At 38.3% G+C, this 22,071-nt stretch overlaps 1 protein-coding gene across 2 annotated transcripts in view; it reads right to left on the bottom strand.

The window, feature by feature from the left end:
- Nucleotides 1–22,071, bottom strand: part of WNK4 (WNK lysine deficient protein kinase 4) — a 180,187-nt gene that overhangs the window by 20,980 nt on the left and 137,136 nt on the right. Inside the window, exons 7-15 of one of the 2 annotated variants that reach the window (XM_073683601.1) lie at nucleotides 20,979–21,336; nucleotides 19,319–19,458; nucleotides 18,734–18,810; nucleotides 18,406–18,547; nucleotides 17,786–17,902; nucleotides 13,827–13,997; nucleotides 13,084–13,138; nucleotides 12,827–12,982; nucleotides 10,760–11,661 (exon numbers count right to left, since the gene is read on the bottom strand). In XM_073683601.1, the coding sequence (XP_073539702.1) occupies nucleotides 10,760–11,661; nucleotides 12,827–12,982; nucleotides 13,084–13,138; nucleotides 13,827–13,997; nucleotides 17,786–17,902; nucleotides 18,406–18,547; nucleotides 18,734–18,810; nucleotides 19,319–19,458; nucleotides 20,979–21,336 (2,118 nt within the window). The remainder of the gene's footprint in view (nucleotides 1–10,759; nucleotides 11,662–12,826; nucleotides 12,983–13,083; nucleotides 13,139–13,826; nucleotides 13,998–17,785; nucleotides 17,903–18,405; nucleotides 18,548–18,733; nucleotides 18,811–19,318; nucleotides 19,459–20,978; nucleotides 21,337–22,071) is intronic. The other variant, XM_073683602.1, reaches the window with a different exon arrangement.

Below are 22,071 nucleotides of genomic sequence, written 5' to 3'. Positions count from 1 at the left end.
ATAAAAACTTTGATGAGAGGAGTGCTTCTTAAAGTACATAAATATTAATTAAAAATAGTTTCCTATGAGATTTTTTGAAAAAATGGATCAAAATACACTGATGTGGGACAGAAGACACCATGTGGTCAAAAGTAGGTGGACACCAGAACATCAAATCGTGGGCACTAATATAGAAAACACGTCCCATTTACTAACAGCCCTTCAAAAAATATAAAAATATACAGTTATTTAAAACTTTTTGAGTTGTGTGTAAGGACATTTTCGTACTTATGTAGGAATAGAGTTCCCTAACGGTTCCAACAAATTTGGAAACACACGTGACATTTTTTCTAACTGGAACCAGTGGCAGTGTATTTTAAGGCTGGCCATACACCTTCGGGTATATTCACCTTTTTTTGTCATGGATTTTGGGTGTTCTTCAATACCTACATCAAAAACTGCTTCAAATACTCTTGGAATATTTTCCGGATGTGTTTCCAAATCATGAAAAAAAAACCTCTATGTGAACATACCCTTAGCTGGCTAAATGGTCCTACAGGTGACAGCAATTCTTCCTAATTCCCCCTACTCCTATACATGTGTTCCTTGTGAGGCGAGAGGAAACTTTTGGCAGTCACCTCTGCCAGTGGCTTATCTTTTCTGGGAATAAAACAATAGGTATTAAAATGCAACTTCTTTCTCCAACATCTGACGTCTGTATAGACTCTGGCCATCTCCATTCACAAGAAATGGTCAGACAACGTTCTTACATTTTGTATGGGCACCTTAATATGACTCCAATTTCTCATTGTAAATGGCTTGTATGTGGCTGCTTGGCCATGGAAAACCGATCCATAATGTCATATAATGAGCATCCTCTTCACAGCTGAACTGTTGCTCTTGCAGCTTTTGTAGCGTGGAAATTAAACTACATAACCTGGAAAGTTGGCATCCTAAACACCAAGATGAAGGTCACTTCTGCTCTTCAGTACGACCCATGTCTAACATTTGTCTATGGAGATTGAATGGTTGCATACAAGATTTTCTGTTCATTGGCTATAAGGTCAAAATGACCACTTACTTTTGACCACATCATTTTTGATAGATAAATAATTAAAAAGGCCAATTTACACAGGACAATGATTAGTCAAATGAGCATTTGTTGGCATGTTTGTTCCTCATCATTGCCCAGCAAAAGGGCGCAGTCAAATGGCGAATAAATTGGAGGGAGATTGGAACGCAGTGCACGGACTGGCTGGTGGCTCTCCTCACCCGATCATGACAGCTGCATAGAAATACATGAAGCTGTCACACTTGGGTGGGGAGAGCCGCCGGCCAGTCCGTGCACTGAGTTCCGATCTTGCTCCGATTTATACGTCTATCTGACTGTGCCCCCAAAAATGTCCAATAATCAAATGAGGAAACATTTATTTGCATATTATATGTAGTCATAAAAATAATCTGCAGTACATCCCCATTGTGTAAACACAGGATGTGCGTCCGACAATAAAAAACTATATTGGGACTATCGTACGAATTCTATTGATGCTTTCATGGAAGAAAATCAGTTGTGATCAAGTATACTGTTGATCAGTGCTTGTAATGGGCAGTAGTAATGAGCGAGCATGCTCATTGCTCGAGATTTACGAGCATGCTTGGGCGAGCACCTATTATCTTCAGCGAGCTCGGGTGTTAATTTTTCGTCGCTCCGTGAACATGATTTGCGACTGTTTGACAGCTTTAATACATGTGAGGAATGCCTGTTTTTCGCAAATCATGTTCACGGAGCGACGAAAACTTAACGCCCGAGCACGCTGAAGATAATAGGTGCTCGCCCAAGCATGCTCGTAAATCTTGAGCAACGAGCATGCTCGATCATCACTAATGGGCAGATTATTTGTCCGTGTAAATGGGCCTCACAAGGCAAATGTCCCCCCATTAGCTCTATTCTAAATGTAAGACAAACATCACAATCAACTTTGTTCTAGATTTTATTCAGAAAATTATTTCTGCATAAAGTAAAAACATTTGTAAGATGAGATTGTCCATAATGGCATTATATTCAATGTAAATGCTAGTAAGACAGCAAACTCCCATGTCACATATATGATGAGAGGGCACCCACATGTATACAAAATAACATACAAAAGAAAAAGCAGCATATCAAACTGCCTAATAAGTCCATCTACCTTATCTGGGTCCTCATGAGTACATTTTGGTCCTTGACTTAGAAAGAGTTAAGCAGCTGCCAATAACCAATTTTCCTTGTACCCTTCACTACTAATACCAGATTTCTCTAGTGCCCACTGATCATTGAGCAGCAAAGGAGATGCATTATCAGACACAAATATATGGGCTATCCCTGCCCTTCAGAGCTTACAATCTAAAACGTCAACCACTGAGACAACTGCTTACGTTCAAGATCCAAATCGATCATATCATAAAAAATAATATTGGCGTTGATTGTTCTTGGAAACGACTAATTTAAAATGTAAGAAACATTTTGGACAACATGATATAAAAAAAACAGATATCAGGAAAAATCTGGATAGGAAGTCAAAGCGTGCCAGGCGCTGTTCACACTAGCCCAATACTCAATGGATTTCAAAGACGAAAAAAAAGAATTTAATGTAATGGCTTTATTTATTTTAATGAGATATTTTCTAATGGCAAATGCCCTTTTTTGAATTGTATGTCTTTTATGGAGGCCAGAAGAGTCTGATATTCTGTTCTTTTCACAACTAAAATCAATAAAGGAAAATATCTGAAGAATCTTTCTGTTAAATGCATTATGTGTTCCATTGAGATTCATTAAAAACAGACGCATGATGCCAGTGTGAATACAGCCTAAACCTACAGGTCCCATGTGCAAACATTAACAAGGTGCAGCAACGCTGATAATGTAAAATGGGACCAAGCAGCAAAAATGTAATCGCAATCCCTTTCATGGTGTTGGCTTTCACCACTGTATCCCACATACTATCAGTAGATCTATTCAAGGGCTAATTCCCTAAGTACTTTTTAACAACCCTCCCTCGTCCCCTGTAGAAGAGGAATATAGAGTAGGCTTTAAGCTCGTTGTATGGAGAAAGAAGACAATGGGGAGTCCAGCGTCAGTTCACAAAATGGGCCTCGCCAGACCTAGGACTTCTCGAAAAGTCTATATTACCCATAGAGGAGCCTCTCTGGTCTGTACACCTATGAAAATTAAGCTAAAAGGTTTTTTTTTTATATATAAAGTGCGATATTTTACTCCAACAGTTATCTTACTCGTACAAGCTGCTAATGATTGATGCCTTGGAATAGAGACATATCAATTGATTATTTGTAGCAATTACTCCATATTTTACTTCCACTTATGAATTGATATATAAGGCATGTCTATATTTCTACACCTTCTCCACTACAAAACACAACTATTTTGTCATTTCACAATTATTTATATTCAAGCATCTTTGGCCCAATAAATATATGAAATAAATATGGACATGAACGGTAAAAGCACATAAAGTTTACTAGACTTTGCTCTTAGTTCTTTGACGTGACTTAGGCTCAGTTCACAAGAATCAGTAGCATATTCTAGCCATTAAAGGGAATCTATCACCAGGTTTTTGCCACCTAATATGAGAGCAGCATGATGTAGAGACAGAGAACCTGATTCCAGCAATGTGTCACTTACTGGGCTGCTTGTTGTAGTTTTGATAAAATCAATGTTTTATAGGCAGGAGATTGTCACCAGTGGACTATTGAACCTGTTGCCAGGTAGTCAAGCATATTCATTATCTCTGTATAACTCCACCTCCACCACTGATTGGCAGCTTTTTATGCACACTGTACATGGGCAGAAAGCAGCCAATAAGTGGTGTGGGCGGGGTTATACAGAACTCAGCATTCAGCACTGGTAGATCTGCAGGAGACAGAACAGGGATTTTATAAAAAAAAACAAAAAAACAAGCAGCTCAGTGAGTGATACATGGCTGGAATCAGGGTATCTGTCCCTACATCATGCTGCTCTCAAGATGGAGTATCGAAAACCTGGTGACAGACTCCCTTTAAAAATATATATATGGATCCTCATGTACCCATGTTAAGTCAATAGGAAAGAAAAAAACATCATATCCACCATGGATCAGGTAAATGACATAAGTGAGAAAAGAGCAACGAGATGTATTATTCCACCCATACAATGTCTTATTCAATCGCAATCAAAAGTTCCCTTTATTAAGTACAAGAGTCTATTAATCCAATTGTTTCAATCCAAATAAATGTCAAAAGTATATCTGAATAAAGGTTCCCATATTGCCTATAGAAACCAGTTCCTTAAAGGGACACCTGTCAGTCGATTCATGCTACCCAAACCAACCATGAATCAGAGCCTGACATGTTACCTGGCAGAGCCAAGTATGTTTTCCTCAGAGACACTCCGGAATTTCAGTGAAAACCTGGTTTGAAGGGCTTGGGGACTACAAGGAACAACCGGACTAGTCCAGTACCACCCTTGGCTGGCTTCCCCCAGCATTCCTGCAGGTGATTGACAGGTCTCTGGATATGTACACATAAGAGGGAGCTGTTAATCAACTGGAGCAGTGCGAGGAGAAGTACGCCTGGGTCAGTGCCTGACTAGTCAGGTCTCTCCCTATAGTCTTAAACCAGCTCTTCAAATTATGTTTTCTCTGAAATATAGGAGCATTTTAGAGGAAAACATACCTGGCTGCAATAGGGCAGCCAGGCTCGGATCCTTGCTGCCTATGGTTTGGGCAGCAGAAATCGACTTACAGATCCCTTTAAATTTTTACTTTCAAAACTGCAGGCGAAGAATGAAAGGGGGTGATGATCTTTATTTGTTGCTATGGTTTTGTTTTGTTTTTGGATAGTGTTGACACACAAGGCTCTTTACATTTAGTTCCTGTGCTTGGTGTTTTGGATCCTTGATACATATCTGTACACGTTAAAATAAGACCTATTTAAGGGGTTTTCTATTTGTAGACCTGTTATTTACTTGTGTGCACATCTTGTCCATTTTTACACTGTGTTGTTTCTCAGCTGAACATTCTGTGCCGATTAATTTCTGAGCACATTTTATAGTCGTCAGAGCTGTTTTTCTCATACAAAGCCTTAAATCCCTCCTTGACAAATATATTAATTAATAACATTACAGTTGTTGTGTGATAGTAAAGGTAGTATTATTGCTATCTGTAGCAAACTCTACTGCATACTGCTTTATTAATAGAGTTCAATGTATATCCTGTAAGCAGCAAGCTCTCAAGCGCCACCTAGAGGTGGCTAAAGGCAGCTGGAATTTTATTATTTAACTGTATGGGCCTCACTTATTAAAACTGTCTAATAGGAGGACCATTTGTATTGTCAATTTCCACCAATCAAAGCTCAGCTTTCATTTCTTAGACCTCAGCTTTCATTTTTTCGGTGCAGTTTGACTAGTTGCTACAGCTAACAAAGATACTTTTACTATTAGACAGCTTTGAAAAAAAAGGACGTATTTCTGTTTAGGTAACTAAAAGACTTAGTTTTTAAAAATAATTAAAAAACAGCTCTGACAAATAAAGATAAATAAACAAAATGATGTTCAAAAGTGTGCATTAACTTAAAGTAGAGGCGCTATTACTCCTAGCTTTCATGGCTTAAAACATTTGTTAGAAGACTAACATCATTTGGAGAATTAAGTTCAACAATTAAGTGCATCAAAATGTTTTTCTCCCAATAAAGGGCATCAGTCACTAGGTTTTGCTACCCAATCTGAGAGCAGCATGAAGCAGGGGCAGAAACCCGGATTCCAATTATGTATCACTTACTAAGCTGCTTGCTGCAGATCTATCAGTTCTCTAAATACTGAGCTCTGTGTAACCCCACCCACACTACTGATTGGTAGCTTTCTGTGAACCCTGTGGATAGGCAGAAAGCTGCCAATCGGTGGTGGAGCGGGGTTATACAGAATGCATATATGGAGAACTACATGGCAGCAGGTTTACTAGTCCTCTAATGATAATCTTCTGCTGATAAAACAGTGATTTTATCAAAACTACAGCAAGCAGCCCAGTAAGTGACACATCACTGGAATCAAGGTCACTGTCTCTACATTATACCGCTCTCAGATTAGGTGACAAAAACTTGGTGACAAATTTATTACCACTCGAAGTTCCACAGCTGGAAGACCCTCCGATCAAAAGAACTGGGTCCTAAAGTCTCCTGTGTTTATGCAGCATTATAGGACTGACAGCCAGCCAGTGGGAAAACCCCTTGAATACACATTCTAGGTTGACTTTAGCAACCTAATGTAGTGTAAGTTTAAGTGCACACAGTGCGTTTTTGTTGAGTTTTTTGTGCTTTTTTCCGAGCGGAAATGGGCAAAAAACACATTGCACACCTTATCCCATGACTTCCTATGACATTTTGCAAGTTCTGGGCACATGATCAGGAATTTTCCTGACTTGGATTTTTTGTGTGGGAAAAAAAATGCAGCATGTCCATTCTTTGTGCGTTTCCGCATGCGTTTTTTGCCTATACAATGCATTGGAAAAAACGCATGGCAAATCCGCAGGCAAAAACGCACAAAAAACGCATCAAAAACGCAGAGGTGCAGAAACGCTGAAGACATTTCTGCAAGCAATTCCTGAATGTGCGCACATAACCTAATATTTTTTCTTTGACTTGCTATGGGCTGTACTGATTTCCACTGATCAGATCTAGATGGTATATAAGTCTAACAGGCAATACGCCTTGGGACAAAAAGTCAAACATTAGCTAGCCTTCAAAAAGAAGAAAACTGTCTCTGTAGTGCCACTTATAGGTTATCTTGTAAGTCAATGTCCAATACCAATAAATAACACTGAAAAATAGCTAACTAAAGCAGACAGCTGTTTGCGTCTTCCTCAGGGGCATCTCACCCAGCCAACACTATTCACTCTAAACTGTAAGCTCTGGAAATTCTAGACTCAAAGGATACCACACTCCGCAGACAAGTATATCTGTAATTGGGCTCACTGACCTCATTATTAGACTGTTATTAACTATTTCTTTCCAGATCGCTCAGCTCAGAGGGAACAACGTCAGCCAACCTGTACTGAGAAGAGCCGAAACTCCTAAATACCGATCACAGATGGGTTTGAGTGTTATCCCTAAATATTTTTCACAAGTTTTACAGGGTAAAACAAAGAAAAAAATGTGAAACAGCCTGGTTACTTTTATTAACCCAGTATAACCTATGATTCAAGGGACTCACATACGCCTCATACTAAGAGCATTATTATTATGTACACTGTAACGAGGATTTGTACTGAAAGATGATTAAGAGGCCAGGCACCAAGCCAGAGTTCAGAGAGTAATCAAGGCCATGGTATGTCTTAAATCTCCCAATGTTAATGCATTTTCAAATCCTTAAATATGACCCTGCTAAATTTAACATAGTTGCAGATTTAATTTAAAATGTCAATGTTTATACCAATTGTGTATCATAAAAGATAAAAGAATGAAGGATTTAATAATTGGCATCATAATCCAATATGATATAGTATATATTAATCTTGCACTAAACAAAAATAGTATATGGTCACCTAATAATTAAAGTATTATAATAATTACTACTTTTGGCTCTCAACGGCAGGGAAGAAAATGCACCGATGCAACCGTGTATATATAAAAATACAAAAAATACATCTTGCTTTATTTTATAATTCAAACATTATAGTTAAAAAATATTTCTTATGTTAAAATTATAATATGTACTATACATTTTTTAGTTACATTATTTTTTTTTATATATTGTTATATCTTTTTTTGTATATATTATGTACAGTAGGATATGTAACTAACAGACAGTGTTGATTTTGATTTTTAAAGATTAGATTGATTCTAAAAGCAGTTTTTAAAATTTGTATTAAAATATGACTACGATAGTCCATTAAAAAAAACAACTAAACTACTCGCTTTTTATTATGCTTTTTTTTTTTTATAGTAAACGACAGGAAAAAAAAAAGGGAATTTATGTAAAACATCCCATAAGCAGTTTTCTTTGTAATTAGGTTTCAAGTTTTGTATAAAAAAGTATAGTAAGTTGATAAAGGCTGGTGCTTTCATTCTTTTACTGAGCTCTCAGTAAAGTGTAGTGCTATCATGACCAATATAGTTTTTAGAACAATTATAATAAAAAGATAGAGATGATCTTTTACAAAGGACCTATCACCAAGTCAAAAGTGGACAGTTATTTATTTTTTGCTCTTATTTTATTATTTTATTCCTGCTGCTCCCTTACGTAATTTTTTTTTTTTTTTTAAATCTGCCATACTTTTTCAGAGATATGGGACTTTTTATTCAGTGCTAACTTTCATAGTCTTTTCCAAGGGGGTGGTGCTCACAGTTTAATTATGCAAACCTCTTTAAAGGCATGCCACCAGGGAATCTTTTGAGCCATGACCCCTTGGAAAGACCATACAAAATTAACACTTGATAAAGAGGACCATATCTCTGGAACCGCATGACCATATGATTTAAAAAAACACGGTTTACTTAGGGGATCCACAGGAATAAAATGACAAAAACTGTCCATTTCTTACTTAGTGAAAGGTCCTCTTTAACATCACTTGGTAAGTTATACAAAACCCTACTAAATTATACAATTAATTTTGTTAGTTTATGGGGTTCTTCTCTTTTATTCATTATTCTAACATGTAATTTAGGTAGAACAAAAGTATACATAAATGGTATCCAAAGAGTTGTCACCGGCCCGGCCCTAAGTGAAGGGGGTCTAAGCACTTATAATATGGCTGGACTGATCAGAGATTTTTCCTTTTAATAGGGTAGGTTTGGGAAATTCATAAAGGGGTATGTCCATCTCATATGCTAATAGTATACCTGGGACCCCCACCAGTTCTGAGAATGATGTGGGAGCTGAAATTATTCATCATTGTATCCTCCTTTTTGATTTTCCATTGATTTGTGACATGTCCCCTTTACTTGAATAGAGCTGTACTGCAGTTCCCTTAGTCTCAGAGGTCGAACCTCCACTGATTTTAAAGTAATCTCATATTTTAACATTATTAATAAGATGGGAGTACCCGTTAATTTTAATTTCTTATGAGGAGATGAACGAATCAACTATTTATCAAAGACTGTGGACCCTTTTCCATGTGGGCATTGATGTCCCACCAATGTATTATTTCAACATCAATAAAAAGTATAAATATCTTCAATTACAACTGCAAAAGAAGGTCTGCTGCTGCTAGAATAATATTCCCTCACAAAAGCCATACCTGCACCATATTTTAGGCTGAAAACCCCCGGAATGAAAGATTTTGCATGCTCAAGGAACCTCTATGTTAATACTCTGTCTTACCATATGATACTGTCAAATTGTAATAAAATGAAAAATAAAAGTGCAATAACTGTACAAAATTATAATCCCACAACATAGCATAACTGCCAGTTACACCCATAACTTGTCTGTTTAGTCTCTATGGACTGGAGCGCTTTAGAGAATTCCTCATTCCGTCCTAACAATCTATAAACTAATTTTCCCCAATGGATTCAGCTTTGGGAATACCATCTTGTCAAACAAAGTAAAGCATACATAATATTATAAAAAATATTATTCTATAAAAGTAGAAGACACATAAAGAAAAAAACTTTAAAATGGCAATTAAAAAAAGCAGCAGCAAAGTTTCCTCAAAACTTTTTGAATACCCTGTGAATGTATCTCTTCCTTCCCTTCTGCATAAGAAATCAGTCATGGAGAGAGAAGACTGAGGAAAGTAAACAGCGTTAAAAGCAAAATAATGATTAGGAAAGATGTCTTGTAGAGTATACAGGTAGTTTTAAAGATTTCCCTTATTAAATCAGCAAATGACAATCCCTCCTAAGACAATTAGCGTTTTCTTAAAGATATCTTCTCTGGGTTCATACACATAGGTACTAGCGCCAGGACTTGGCACCTACATTTAAGGTATGTATGAGCCTAAAACAGAACTATTACACATAACACATAAAATAGAATTTGTGAAGATAAAGGTTTATTCCCTGCTAGTTCCAAATGAAACCAATAGGACTGAAATATCTAAGGTCTCTAAGTTTGTAATTTGCAAAAAACCTCATTCTGCAATGCACTGTGTATGCTGAATGATCCCTATATTTACATTTATAAGTAACCGCCAATCACATGGAGTTTTTTTTGTTAGACCCTAGGGGGTCTAAGAACTTGTGTAGACCATTCATTTAAAGTGCATTGATTTCTATTAAAGGGGTTATTAAGGTTTTTTTGATAGCCAGAAAGCATAGGATACATTGTGATAACAGAAAATGTCTTGCCACTCCATTGCCACCACCAGTCTTTATTAGCTCTGCTGCCGTCATGATGTTCAGATTACCATTACCTGACCACTTCAGCCAATCACTAGCCTTAACATGGACTTAGCAATTATTATTTAGTCCTGGGATTAGCTACAGTGGTCATATACAAAGTCAAAACATCACCACCAAGACAGGCCGAAACACCAGAGTGGTGGTGCTGGAGGAGTGAGGAATTTGCCCTTTATCCTTTATATTGTTTTATCGTATACCATGCTGTGAGGACATTTTTTAATAATTTGTTTGGTCGTGACCAGCTCACAACAGTACTTACGGTAAACTCAAGGTTGGAGCACCATAATCATCAGATCTCTCTGATTTATTTGGAGAATCTAGCAGGAACTTAACCCTTTAATTATTCTGCTGACTGAACCACGTCCCAACAAGACAATTTACATCACCTCACACATTAAAAGCTAATGCTTACAGGTTTGTTCATGGTCTGTCCCACCACACATCCAGTAGCTTCTGAAACCTGATTTCCAGCAGGAGAAGAAGAAACCTCGTTGAAGCCCCCTAACACTGGCTGAAGCTCAGGCAAGTCCTTGACAATCCCAGGAGAAGGTGGCACTTCCAGCTGCTGAGTTGGCTGTTGAAGGTATCCTGGTATGCTTGTAGATGGCACTTGCTGCGGAAACATTCCACTGTGTGGCACATAATCTTGGGGTGCAAAGGGCTGTGAGAAATTGCCACCCACGTTAGAAAAAGTTTGGCCTGGCATATTTTGAATATACATCCCACTGGTATGAGGGGAGCCAGGGTATACATAAGGGCACTGACCACGGAAATCTTTGACTGGACTTTGAGGTTGAGAGTAACTTGAGGGATACATCAGAGGAGTGTGGAGATGTCCAGACATTGGCTGAGGAAAGGCAGGAGGCATCCCTTGAGGTTGTGTTGTAGCAGTTGATGCCACTGGTAGGAAGGTTTGAGCCATACTCATAGCCAAAGATAAGACATTGGCTAAGGAAAACATAGGCGCTGTTGCAGACCACTGGGTGGCTGGTGGAACATTAGATGCTAAAGCATTAGTCATAGTCTGTGGCACCATACCACTATTCAGCATGTGTTGCAAGGCATTTCCATGATTTACAGAAGAATTGATCATGTTTGGAAATAAGGGATTTTGGGAGCTCATATGTTCTGCTGAAGATGAAGGCATCAAGTGTTGGGGTAAAGTCGAAAAGTAGTTACCACTGTGCATGGAACTGTATGTTGCTGGTGGAAAAGTGTGGGAAGATGGCATGGAATAGCTTGTTGAGAAAGGTACAGCGGGACTGGATGTTGTGTCAAAAGAAGGCCAGGTTCTGCTTGCTGACATTGGAGAACCTAAAAAGCAAATAGACAGGCATGATAAAAAAAAGTTTAGAGAACTCGAAACAGCAAAACTAAGGCAGACAGTAGCATTTGGAATCAACGACTCAAAATAAAATTTTGTAAGTTTCAACCAAATGATAGGACAGAAATTACAAAATTTTATGCATAATCTATGAATGGATAGGAAGTATTTTCTTAATTCAATTGCCCCCATTGAACTATGTAGCTTCACCTACAAGATCAGCACGTCCACTCCTATCTGCTAATGTAGTCACGGAAAATATTGTGTAGAAGATATATCAATTTTGAAATTTATAAAGAATATGATATGTATAATTTACGGTAAATGTTTTATATCTTGGAAGAATGAAATTGGGATGACAATATATAACTATAACCCAGACATTTTGGACAATTGTATGCTTTCAACTTTGTGGGAATAATTTGGGGAAGTCTCTTTTCTATCCCAGCATGACTATACCCAAGTGCAGAAAGCAAAGTCCATGAAGGCATGATTGGGTGAGTTTGATGGAAAAGAACATGACTGGCCTCACAAAGCCCTGACTTCAACCTCATCAAACACCTTTGAGATGAACTGGAACGCAGATTGTGAGCCAGGACCACTCATCCAACATCAGTGTCTGATCTCACAAATTCTCTTTTTGATGAATGAGCAAAAATTCCCACAGACACACTCCAAAATCTTGTAGAAAGCCTTCCTTGCAGAGTAGAAGCTGTTATAGCTGCACAGAGGGGACCAGATCTGTATTAATGCCTATGGATTTACAATAGTATATAATAAAAGCTCCTGTAGGTGTAACATGTAGGTGTCTCAATAATTTTGTCCATATAGTGTATTTGTCACCATAAGCAAAAGGGAAAACTTCTAATAAATAGAGCGCCACAATTAAAGTATATGCAGAGGAGTGGAGATACATTGGTAACTAAAGGCTCTCATACACATTAAAGAAAACTAGTCTGAACTGTAGCCTTATTTCAGTGGGACTGGAAACATCTAATGTGCATGAGGGCCTCCCAACCCTCTCCAGACTAAGGATATTGGTGGAAAGAAGGATGAGGCTTATTGAACTTCAACTATAACATTAGTAAATTGTTGCACAAGGAGTAGATATCAGTGATTTCCATTATTTAACTGCAACTGCAATTAAGGAATTACCTATCGTCATAGGAGGAGGAAGAGATTTCGTTCTATGGTCTGGTGCACCCATTAGAGGTCCGGCTGGACCAAACACATCATTGTCTAGAACAGGACTGCTCTGGTAGACTTGGCCAGGGGAACCAATTCCTTTGCTGGGACTTGTACATACTAAATCTAGAAAGAAAAGTAAAGCTTAATGTAAATGTAAATTTGGGTGACAGAAAATAAAGGAAATCACTAATATCTGTAAGAATAGGATCATTTCAGGTACTTACCACTAAGCGAAGAAGAGGAAAAGGATCGTGATAACTCTTGAAGTTGAAGATCAGCCTGTGGGAAAATTATTGAGATGACATGTTGGCAATTTCACCAAATTTTTCACTTTCAGTCCCTCTACACCTAAACATCATACCCTTTATATCACTTAATATTACTTAAATAAGCACTCCTCCCATCAAAATTTTTATCCTCTTAATATATTGCAATCATCATATTATATGGCACTCTGTACTTAGAATTTCTCATTTTGCCTTTCTACCCTGCTAATTCTTCTCTCGTCCCTTAGGTCTATGACATCACTTGATTAAAAAATGACTAGCCGAATCCTTCTAAGCTCTATGTAGGAACAAGGGGTCTATTTTCCCTGTATAAGTCATGAGTCACTGCAAAAGTCTCTGGCAGGAGGGGGGGTGGAAGTAGCAGCTGGGTCAGGAGTTGGAGAGGGGAAGAATGATAAATGCAGGGAAAAGAGACTTCCTGTTTCTACATAGAACAGAGAAAAGAATTAGCTGGGTAGAAATGCAAAGCGAGCAATTGTAGCAGTGTTATATAAAATGATGATTGCAATATATTATGAAGGTAAAAACTTTGATTTTGATAGGAGGAGTGCTTCTTTACTATATCACTTATGATTTCGCTTGAATCTATCTAATGCGTTTCATCATTATGGTTATGCCACCTCAAATGTTTGCCAACAATACCTTTAAAATCATTGATAAATACATGGAGTTTCACATACCTGTAAATTAGGCAGAGAGGCAGTGCATGGACCAGTAGTTAGCCTATCAATGTCTTCTTCTCGGTCTCCATTAGCCTCTTTTTTCAGGAGCGTCTCCACACGGTGGATGATGTCCTTAATCCTATTGGTGAAGCTCTCTCTTTCCGACTGCATAATAAACTCATTATTTACCTTGTGGGGGGAAAAAAACAAAAATAAACTTTAGTCTCCATCCTATGTTTTTACTTTGGCTCTTTGTACAGTATAAAAATTAAAATGGATCTCTGCTCGAAAAACAAAATCTTACAAAAGCTCGTAAACACATCTATTGTCGTATGTACAATATTAAACATTTTAGAGCAATAGTTTAGATGGTAGAACTTCCTTTTGGAAGTAGAACACTTTCATCTGTAGGCAGCCATTTTACAGGATGCAATGTCATTGTACTGCAAAGTTGCATAGTGTGCCGGCCCATCTGGCATTGCCAGCTTAAAGTGTACCTCCGATTTTATCAGCATAACAATCTGGATTAAATCTGCTTCTTTCTCTACTTATCTGAGTTCTCTCCTCCAGCCCTCTGTTTCATGTTCTGATCACCCTGCCTTATTTCACTGGTGAATCCATTATCAGAGAGGAAGAAATGAACATTAGACAATAAGTTTTACTGCAAGGGCCGCTTAGACCTGCTTCCCATAGAAGTCTATAGAGCGGAGAGGAGGGAGCAGCCGCTGAGAGAAAGAGGCAGAGACACAGACAGAGATGCTGCTACTACTGTGTATGTGAGAGAGCTAGGTGAGAAGGATCTCCTCCTCTCTTGGCGTGCATTGTCTCGAGGCATCTTGGAAAGACCACGTACAGCAGCTGTTATCTTTGTAAATCACTATATAGAGAGAAACAGTAAAACACTGTATACACTGTGTTCCAAATTATTATGCAAATAATATTTTCTCAGATTTTCCCAAATTACCTATATGAATTGTAATTTTCCAGTCAAATAACTATTAGAGTACAATTGAAAGGTTTTTGTACAAACTGCCTATGATAACAGTATATTTTTAAAAAAATAAAAAACTCAAACTGCACTCAAAATGCATGTTCCAAATTATTATGCACAGCAGAGTTTTCAACCTTTTCATTTTAATAAAGAACAAAAAAATGGTCATTTTTGAAATTCTAAGCATTAGCAGGTTATTACAAACAGAAATCAAACAGTTTTCAACTCAAAACTTTATTCTAGGTGATGTTACATTTGCACATAGGACCCCTTGTTCGAAAGGAGCTTCTGAACTCTCGTCCATTGAATTTGTCAGGTTTTGGATGGTTTCTGCTTCAATTGTTTTGCATGAGGACAGAATACCCTCCCAGAGCTGTTGCTTAGATGTGAACTGCCTCCCGCCATCATAGACACTCCTTTTGATGATGCTCCAGAGGTTCTCAATGGGGTTGAGGTCAGGGGAGCATGGGTGCCACACCATAAGTTTGTCCCCTTTTATGCCCATAGCAGCCAGAGATGCAGATGTGTTATGTGCAGCATGAAACGGGGCATTGTCATGCATGAAAATCATCTTGCTGTGGAATGCACGGTTCTACTTCTTGAACCATGGAAGGAAGTGCTGTTTGAGAAACTCAACATACATTATGGGATCCTAAAAGGGCCGACAATCTCTCTCCCCATGATTCCAGCCCAAAACATTACTCCACCTCCTCCTTGTTAGCGCTGTAGCCGTGTTTGCATGGGGTGTCCATCAACCAGCCATCCTCCACTCCATCCATCTGGACCATCGAGATCATTTCATGCATGATAATGCCCCGTCTCACCAAGTCAGTCACCTGATCTCAACTCAATTGAGCATGCATTTCACTTGTTAAAGACTAAACTTCAGACAGAAAGGCTCACAAACAAACAGCAACTGAAAACCACCACAGTGAAGGCCTGGCAGAGCATCAAAAAGGAGGAAACACAGCGTCTGGTGATGTCCATGAGTTCAAGACTTCAGGCAGTCATTGCCAACAAAGGGTTTTCAACCAAGTACTAGAAATGAACATTTTATTTACAATTATTTAATCTGTCCAATTACTTTTGGTCCCTTTAAAAACAGGGTGGCACATGTTAAGGAGCTGAAACTCCTAAACCCTTCATCCAATTTTAATGTGGATACCCTCAAATGAAAGCTGAAAGTCTGAACTTCAACTGCATCTGAATTGTTTTGTTTAAAATTCATTGTGGTAATGTCTAGAACCAAAATTAGAAAAATGTTGTCTCTGTCCAAATATATATGGACCTAACTGTATTTACTTTTCTATACCCTGTATGCCCATAGTAGCGGTCTGATAACTCCAAAGTGGTGACAGATTCCCTTTAAGAGCAAAGACTGACATTTACCCTAAGAGTGTATTGGAGACAAAAAAGATATGCCGGTACTTGAAAAGTATTTATTTCACTTTTGTGCACAAGCTGCCGAAATCATCAGCTGCAAGATACGAACAAGATGTATCCATAGTTTAAAAATGTTTTTTTCAAGGCAGGGTTTGTATTTTTTTTTCTTTATTATTTATTTTTATGTATTTTTTTTTTTTTTTTTTTAGGCAGGGTTATATTTTTTTTCTGTAGACTGGGTTCCACTACCTCAAAACAAGGCAAAGCTGCATCATCACATTTAGGTCTGTTTTTCTTAAATAAGCAATTCATATTACTTCATACTTGGGTAAAATAAAAATGGACTGTCAGAAGAAAAATATTTTTATTTAAAATTTTTGTTCGAAATTGGATTTTTGAGTCTCCTGTAGATAATGAAGCCAGCCCTTCTGGGGTCTAATGTAGGGTGTCAAAGAAAAACAAGGAACCACTGGGCGCTGCTGGAAAAAAAGATGTCTCATGGGTAGATATATAACAGAGGGAAAGTCAGCTCACCCAACTAGAGTATCTGGAGACACAGGAGCTCGTAGTGCAACGAGAGGCAATAAGTTAAAAAGAAAAAAGCCAGCTTCCAGGGTCATCATATAAAATAAAAAAAAATTATTATATAAAAATTAAAACAGTTGCAACTACAACACCGCAGTGAAAGGGGCAAAAGCGTTTCAGACAGCATTTTTAATCATTGCATGTAATTGCGACTGTTTTTAATTTATCTACAATAAAGTTTTTGACTTTTAGCAGATGAACCAGGATTTTTTCTTTGTTTCTTGGCTCATGGGTAGAGGTACAATCACTTTATTGAGGCTACGAGTTTCAGGACCGGATATGTACCTTCATCAGGCTTCTGGGGTCTATGCGATTTGTCTTTAAAAAGGGTAATGAATCTACAGAGTAGGCATCACTAATTTATCAAGATTCTATATACTAACTTCTATATTAGATTCACCAAGTGTTTCTAGGTAGTGCATACAAAGTAGACCTCAAAATGATTCATCACTCCCCAGTTTCTGGGATTTGTGGACAATCTATTAATCCTTAATTGGATGATGAATCCTATTGGGAAAAAGATAGAACTCTATCTATACACCTCAATTATTCCCCCAAGAAGATTGATACCAGCAGTAATTTAGAAAAAAATGTTGTGCACACTACTGTACTATAATGTCTGTACATTTTAGGCTAAGTTTTTTTATGCAAATTAAAAGAGGCTTTTTACAGAAGAAACAAAAGCTATGAGATTTTAGAAATGTAATGCACATGCTTGTTATTTTTTCCTGATTGAACTTGAAGACTGCAGCATTTTTTTTTTTAAATCCGCAGTATGTCAATTCTTTCAACGACTTTGCAGCATTTTTTGGGAATAAAACTGACTTTATTAAACATGTTATGTAGACAAAGCACACATGTAATCCGCACCCCAAAAAAACTGCAAAAAATACATAAAACATTTTGAAAGCAGTATTTTTACTGCCAAGAGAGCAGGTTTTGGCTGCAAAAAAAAAAAGCTGCAAAAAAGCTGCATGTGAACATAGTCTTAGTTTTGAAAATACTCTTTGTAACTTACCATAACTGCTGCAATGTCCTCTGGATTATCCCCATCCAGGTCAAACTTGAAAGTGACCATTTTACCATTATAGGTCTGCAGCTGGCACTCTACAACTCGATCACTTTTATCTGAGATCTGTACAAAAAGAGAAGAAGAAATTGACTGTGAAAACCTGGCAATATTGAATACTGATACTGCTTAAAGTGACTCAACAAAGTTACGCAGTCTTACTCATGCATTTGTAAAACCTAAAAACTTGTGTACTGCGCAATTGTAACTAAGTTAGATTATTTTATATAGCATTAACTTTTATTAAGATATTTTTGCTATGTAAAAGATGGATTAATGGAGATGCCAGTGCTATTCATAGTTATTATATATTACTGATCTTTTACATCTCATGTGGACCGAGGGTCATGGTAAAAACATGATTTTACTGTGTCTCGTAGGAAAAGTCAGATTGTTCTAAACAGCTATACATTGTAGGACCACTTTAGGCATAAAGCATTGCAATTAAGTGCAGCAAATGTTTCTCATTTCAGAAATACGGCTTGCACCAATTTTACAAATCTCCTTAAATGCTCATCTGTCTTACAAATACACAGAGAGCTTCAGTTAGCCTTTAGGTGAATGCTTACATTGATTATACGCAGTCTTGACCTTGCTTTACGTCGCAGAAGTTTAGCAGGAGTCCTCTTCACAGGGGACTTGACAGTCCGCTCTACAGGAGAGAGGCCTTCACAGCCATCACTTAGCCCTGAGGCCACGTCGGATGCATAACTGAAAAGATATTTTAACATGCTGCATTGCTGCATAACATGATATTAAGCAAGTAAAAGGGAGACATTCCCCATTACCAAAGATCACAGCAAACTGAGGATAGTTTAAGACAATGTATGCAAACAAAAGAAAATCTTGGCCTGATTATTACTTCTAAATCTATTTTTTTTTTCAGTCTTCACTCACCTATCCACTGGAGAGGAGATATCACTAGGTGGTGCAATGGGAGAAGTTAGGTCTGAATTCACACTCACTGCAATACTCTGAGAAAACAAGATATTGAAAGATTAACTCTCAGCTCACAATAAATATCATTATAAAATAATTTTCCAAAAGCAGACAACACCAATTTTGATATTAAGGTACAACATTAAAGGGATGGTCTGGGACTTTTTTTTTTTACTATGTGTCAAAAAACTAACAGAGGCAGCTACCTGCCTATTCTACCTAGCGCCGGCACATCCTGCCGGCAATTGAGATACAGAGCAGCTCTTCTTCTTATGGGCTGCTCTGTCGACGGGGCGTGACTGCCGACATCATGCTGATTGACAGCCGGCCCCCCCAGTTAATAAGCAGCTGAATTGCCAACAGGTTGTGCCGGTAAAGAACATCGCCGAGCACAACAGGCAGGTAGTTAGCAACTACCTGCCTGCTAGTGCCTAGGCCCATTTTTTTCAATGTCCTGGATTTCCCTTTTAAAAGTATACATAATGAAGTATGCTTTACTACTAAAATGCAATCAGCTTATAAATAAGTTATTGTGCTCCTTACCCCAGGAAAACAAATCTCAGGCTGAGTGCCTGGCGGGCTATTGGGATCTTCTTGAGAAGCATCACTTGAAGGTCTTTGGGACCCATCTGCAGTATCCATAAAGCCAGAAGAACTTAGGTACCCATCTGTCTCACAGTCCGCTGCAAAACAGATGTCATTTTTAGACTTAGCTAATTAAACTTGAAAGGAGAAACCATAAGAGATGGAATTAAAGACCATACATTTCACCCATGACACATTATATGTGTCACATGTTAAAGATTACAACATCTTTTATGACCTTTCAATGTTTCATAAGTAGAGATGAGCGGTGTTCGACTCGAACTGTTCGCCAATCTCAAATTCGAGCTGTTTTGGGCGATGTTCGAGTCGTTCGACGAACTCGAACGATTTGAAAACAATTCGGCTGTTCGGGGTTATGTTCGATAACTGTTTGTGCACCAAAAGCGTAACTGGATTTTTTCACAGTAATACTGTTAATTAGTGATGAGCGAGCGAGTACTTGCGCGATGCTCAGGCGGGAGCTCGGGTCCCCGTCCTGCATGTTTGGCGCTATTTAGAGCACCAATCATGCAGGGATTGTCTGCCACTCACTGTAATGTCACAGCCATGGTGGTTGTGGCATTACAGTGATTGCTTAAATCGATGGGAACAGTGCCCACAGTGAAACATGAAAAGCCGGCAATTCATCAGCGGCATACACCGGTACCCGACAATTTAGAACAGAAAGAATAGAGCATCACACATAGATTAGATAGATAGAAACATGTCAGTCACATAAGTATAGTGACAGTGTTGGTTACTGTACTTGTCATTTAGTGTTAAAATAAAGGATTTATTAAAAAAAATAATAGTGTTTTCATGCACCTGTCTCTTTAAAAAAGCCGGCCTGCAATTCATCATCGGTACCCGACAATTTAGAACAGAAAGAATAGAGCATCACACATAGATTAGATAGATAGAAACATGTCAGTCACATATACAATAAGTACAGTGACAGTGTTGGTTTCTGTACTTGTTATTTAGTGTTAAAATGAAGGATTTATTAAAAAAAAATTGGCGTGGGGTTCCCAATAAATTTTAGTCTCTAGCGGAGGTTAAGCAGACGGCTGGGGCAGATGTTTGAAGCCTGGGAAGGGGGTAATACCCACGGAGCTTCCCAGGCTACTAATATCAGCCCCCAGCTGAATACCTAGCCTTTACTAGCTATTAAAATGGGGGACCCCCCAAAAAAATGACGTGGGGTCCCCCCTATTTTAATAACTAGCAAAGGCTAGGCAGACAGCTGGGGGCTGATATTAATAGCCCAGAAAGGGTGCCATGAATATTGGCCCCCTCCCAGGCTAGAAACACCAGCCGTCAGCCGCCCCAGAAATGGCGCATCCGTATGCATTTTTTCTGCCAGGGAGATGCAGAAACGCTCCGCAGCACTTAACCTAAGACTCATTTTTATTTGTAACTTCTCCAGTTGGGACAAATGACCAATGTTGGATTCTATATCCAACCAGCCATTTACAATTTCCAACTTTTAAACATTCTACACTAGTTAGCAATACCTTTCCTATTACAACCCTACACAATCATACTATAACCAAATATAAATACATGGCATTTACTTGAATAATATGCTCAATATACATGGCTGAAATATATAGCTTACACGTAGCAGATGAGTAACAAGAGTGTCTGAAGTTAAATGGATGATGCTGGTCTGCTTCTGGCTCCTCTGGTTCAGGCAGGAATGTACCACTGCTGATCGACTCAACAGAATCTGAAGTTGTTGGTAGAGATGTAGGACCAGAAGCCACATCGGAAGTAGTAATGGTTGTGGTGCTTTGAGGGCCTCTCAGCTGCTCAAGAAGTTTGAGAATGCTCTGCTGCTTCTCCTCTTCTTTCTTCTTCAGTTCCTCTTGGGCACGTCTCACCTTCTCACGTTTACGTTTTATGGCTAATACCCGGTCTCGGATGGCTTTTGCCACAATTTTGTAGTCAGCTTCACAAACAAAGTTTAGCACCACCTGGAAAACACAGAAATATACTCACTGTCAATTCACTCCATCATCAATCCCACCATCAATACTGTTTTAGATTTTCTTAAATGATGTGACATATATAGAGATAATTTTAAATTCAAGGATGTGTTAGGAAGCCCATACACTCTAGATATCTGTAGGACGAATACTCCTTTAGCCAACAGCTATCTCTCCCGTACTCTTGATACACATACTTGCTCATTCTGGCTGGACATGTGTTTTTCTTCACTGAAATTAAAAGGATCAGGTGTTCAAATTCTGCAAGCCTGTTCCTTTTTTTACCCCAACATTATCTTTGGGGGTAAAAGTTGTAAGGCCCGGTGATCACCTTCTCTCATGTGTATGGTGGCCTTAAAGGTTTTGTCTGGTAAGAATATACTGATGACTTTTCCATAGGAGAAGTCTTCAGTTTGAGATTGGTGGAGGTCTGACACTTGCCACTTCAACTGATCAGCTGATATATGCTGGTAGGGACCAGATGTAAGCAATGTATGGAGGTGAACACCATAGCTCTGTACATTGTTTAGTACTGCAGTTATCTCCCATTCACTTGAACAATATATGTAACAGTTGAAATGTAGTTTAGTAATTTAGTATTTTATGACATAATCATTACCATTCTTCCAAACAATGGGAAGTTTGCAGAGTTGACAGCTGCTAAGGGTGAGGCCTCTTAACAACTGATAACCGCAAAATACAAGTACAGTCTAGTACATACAA

This window comes from Phyllobates terribilis, unplaced genomic scaffold (assembly GCF_046119375.1).
Source record: "Phyllobates terribilis strain yellow unplaced genomic scaffold, ASM4611937v1 Scaffold_5__5_contigs__length_657084704, whole genome shotgun sequence".
Classification (NCBI taxonomy): Eukaryota; Metazoa; Chordata; class Amphibia; order Anura; family Dendrobatidae; genus Phyllobates; species Phyllobates terribilis.
This window is presented reverse-complemented; position numbering and strand designations above follow the sequence as displayed.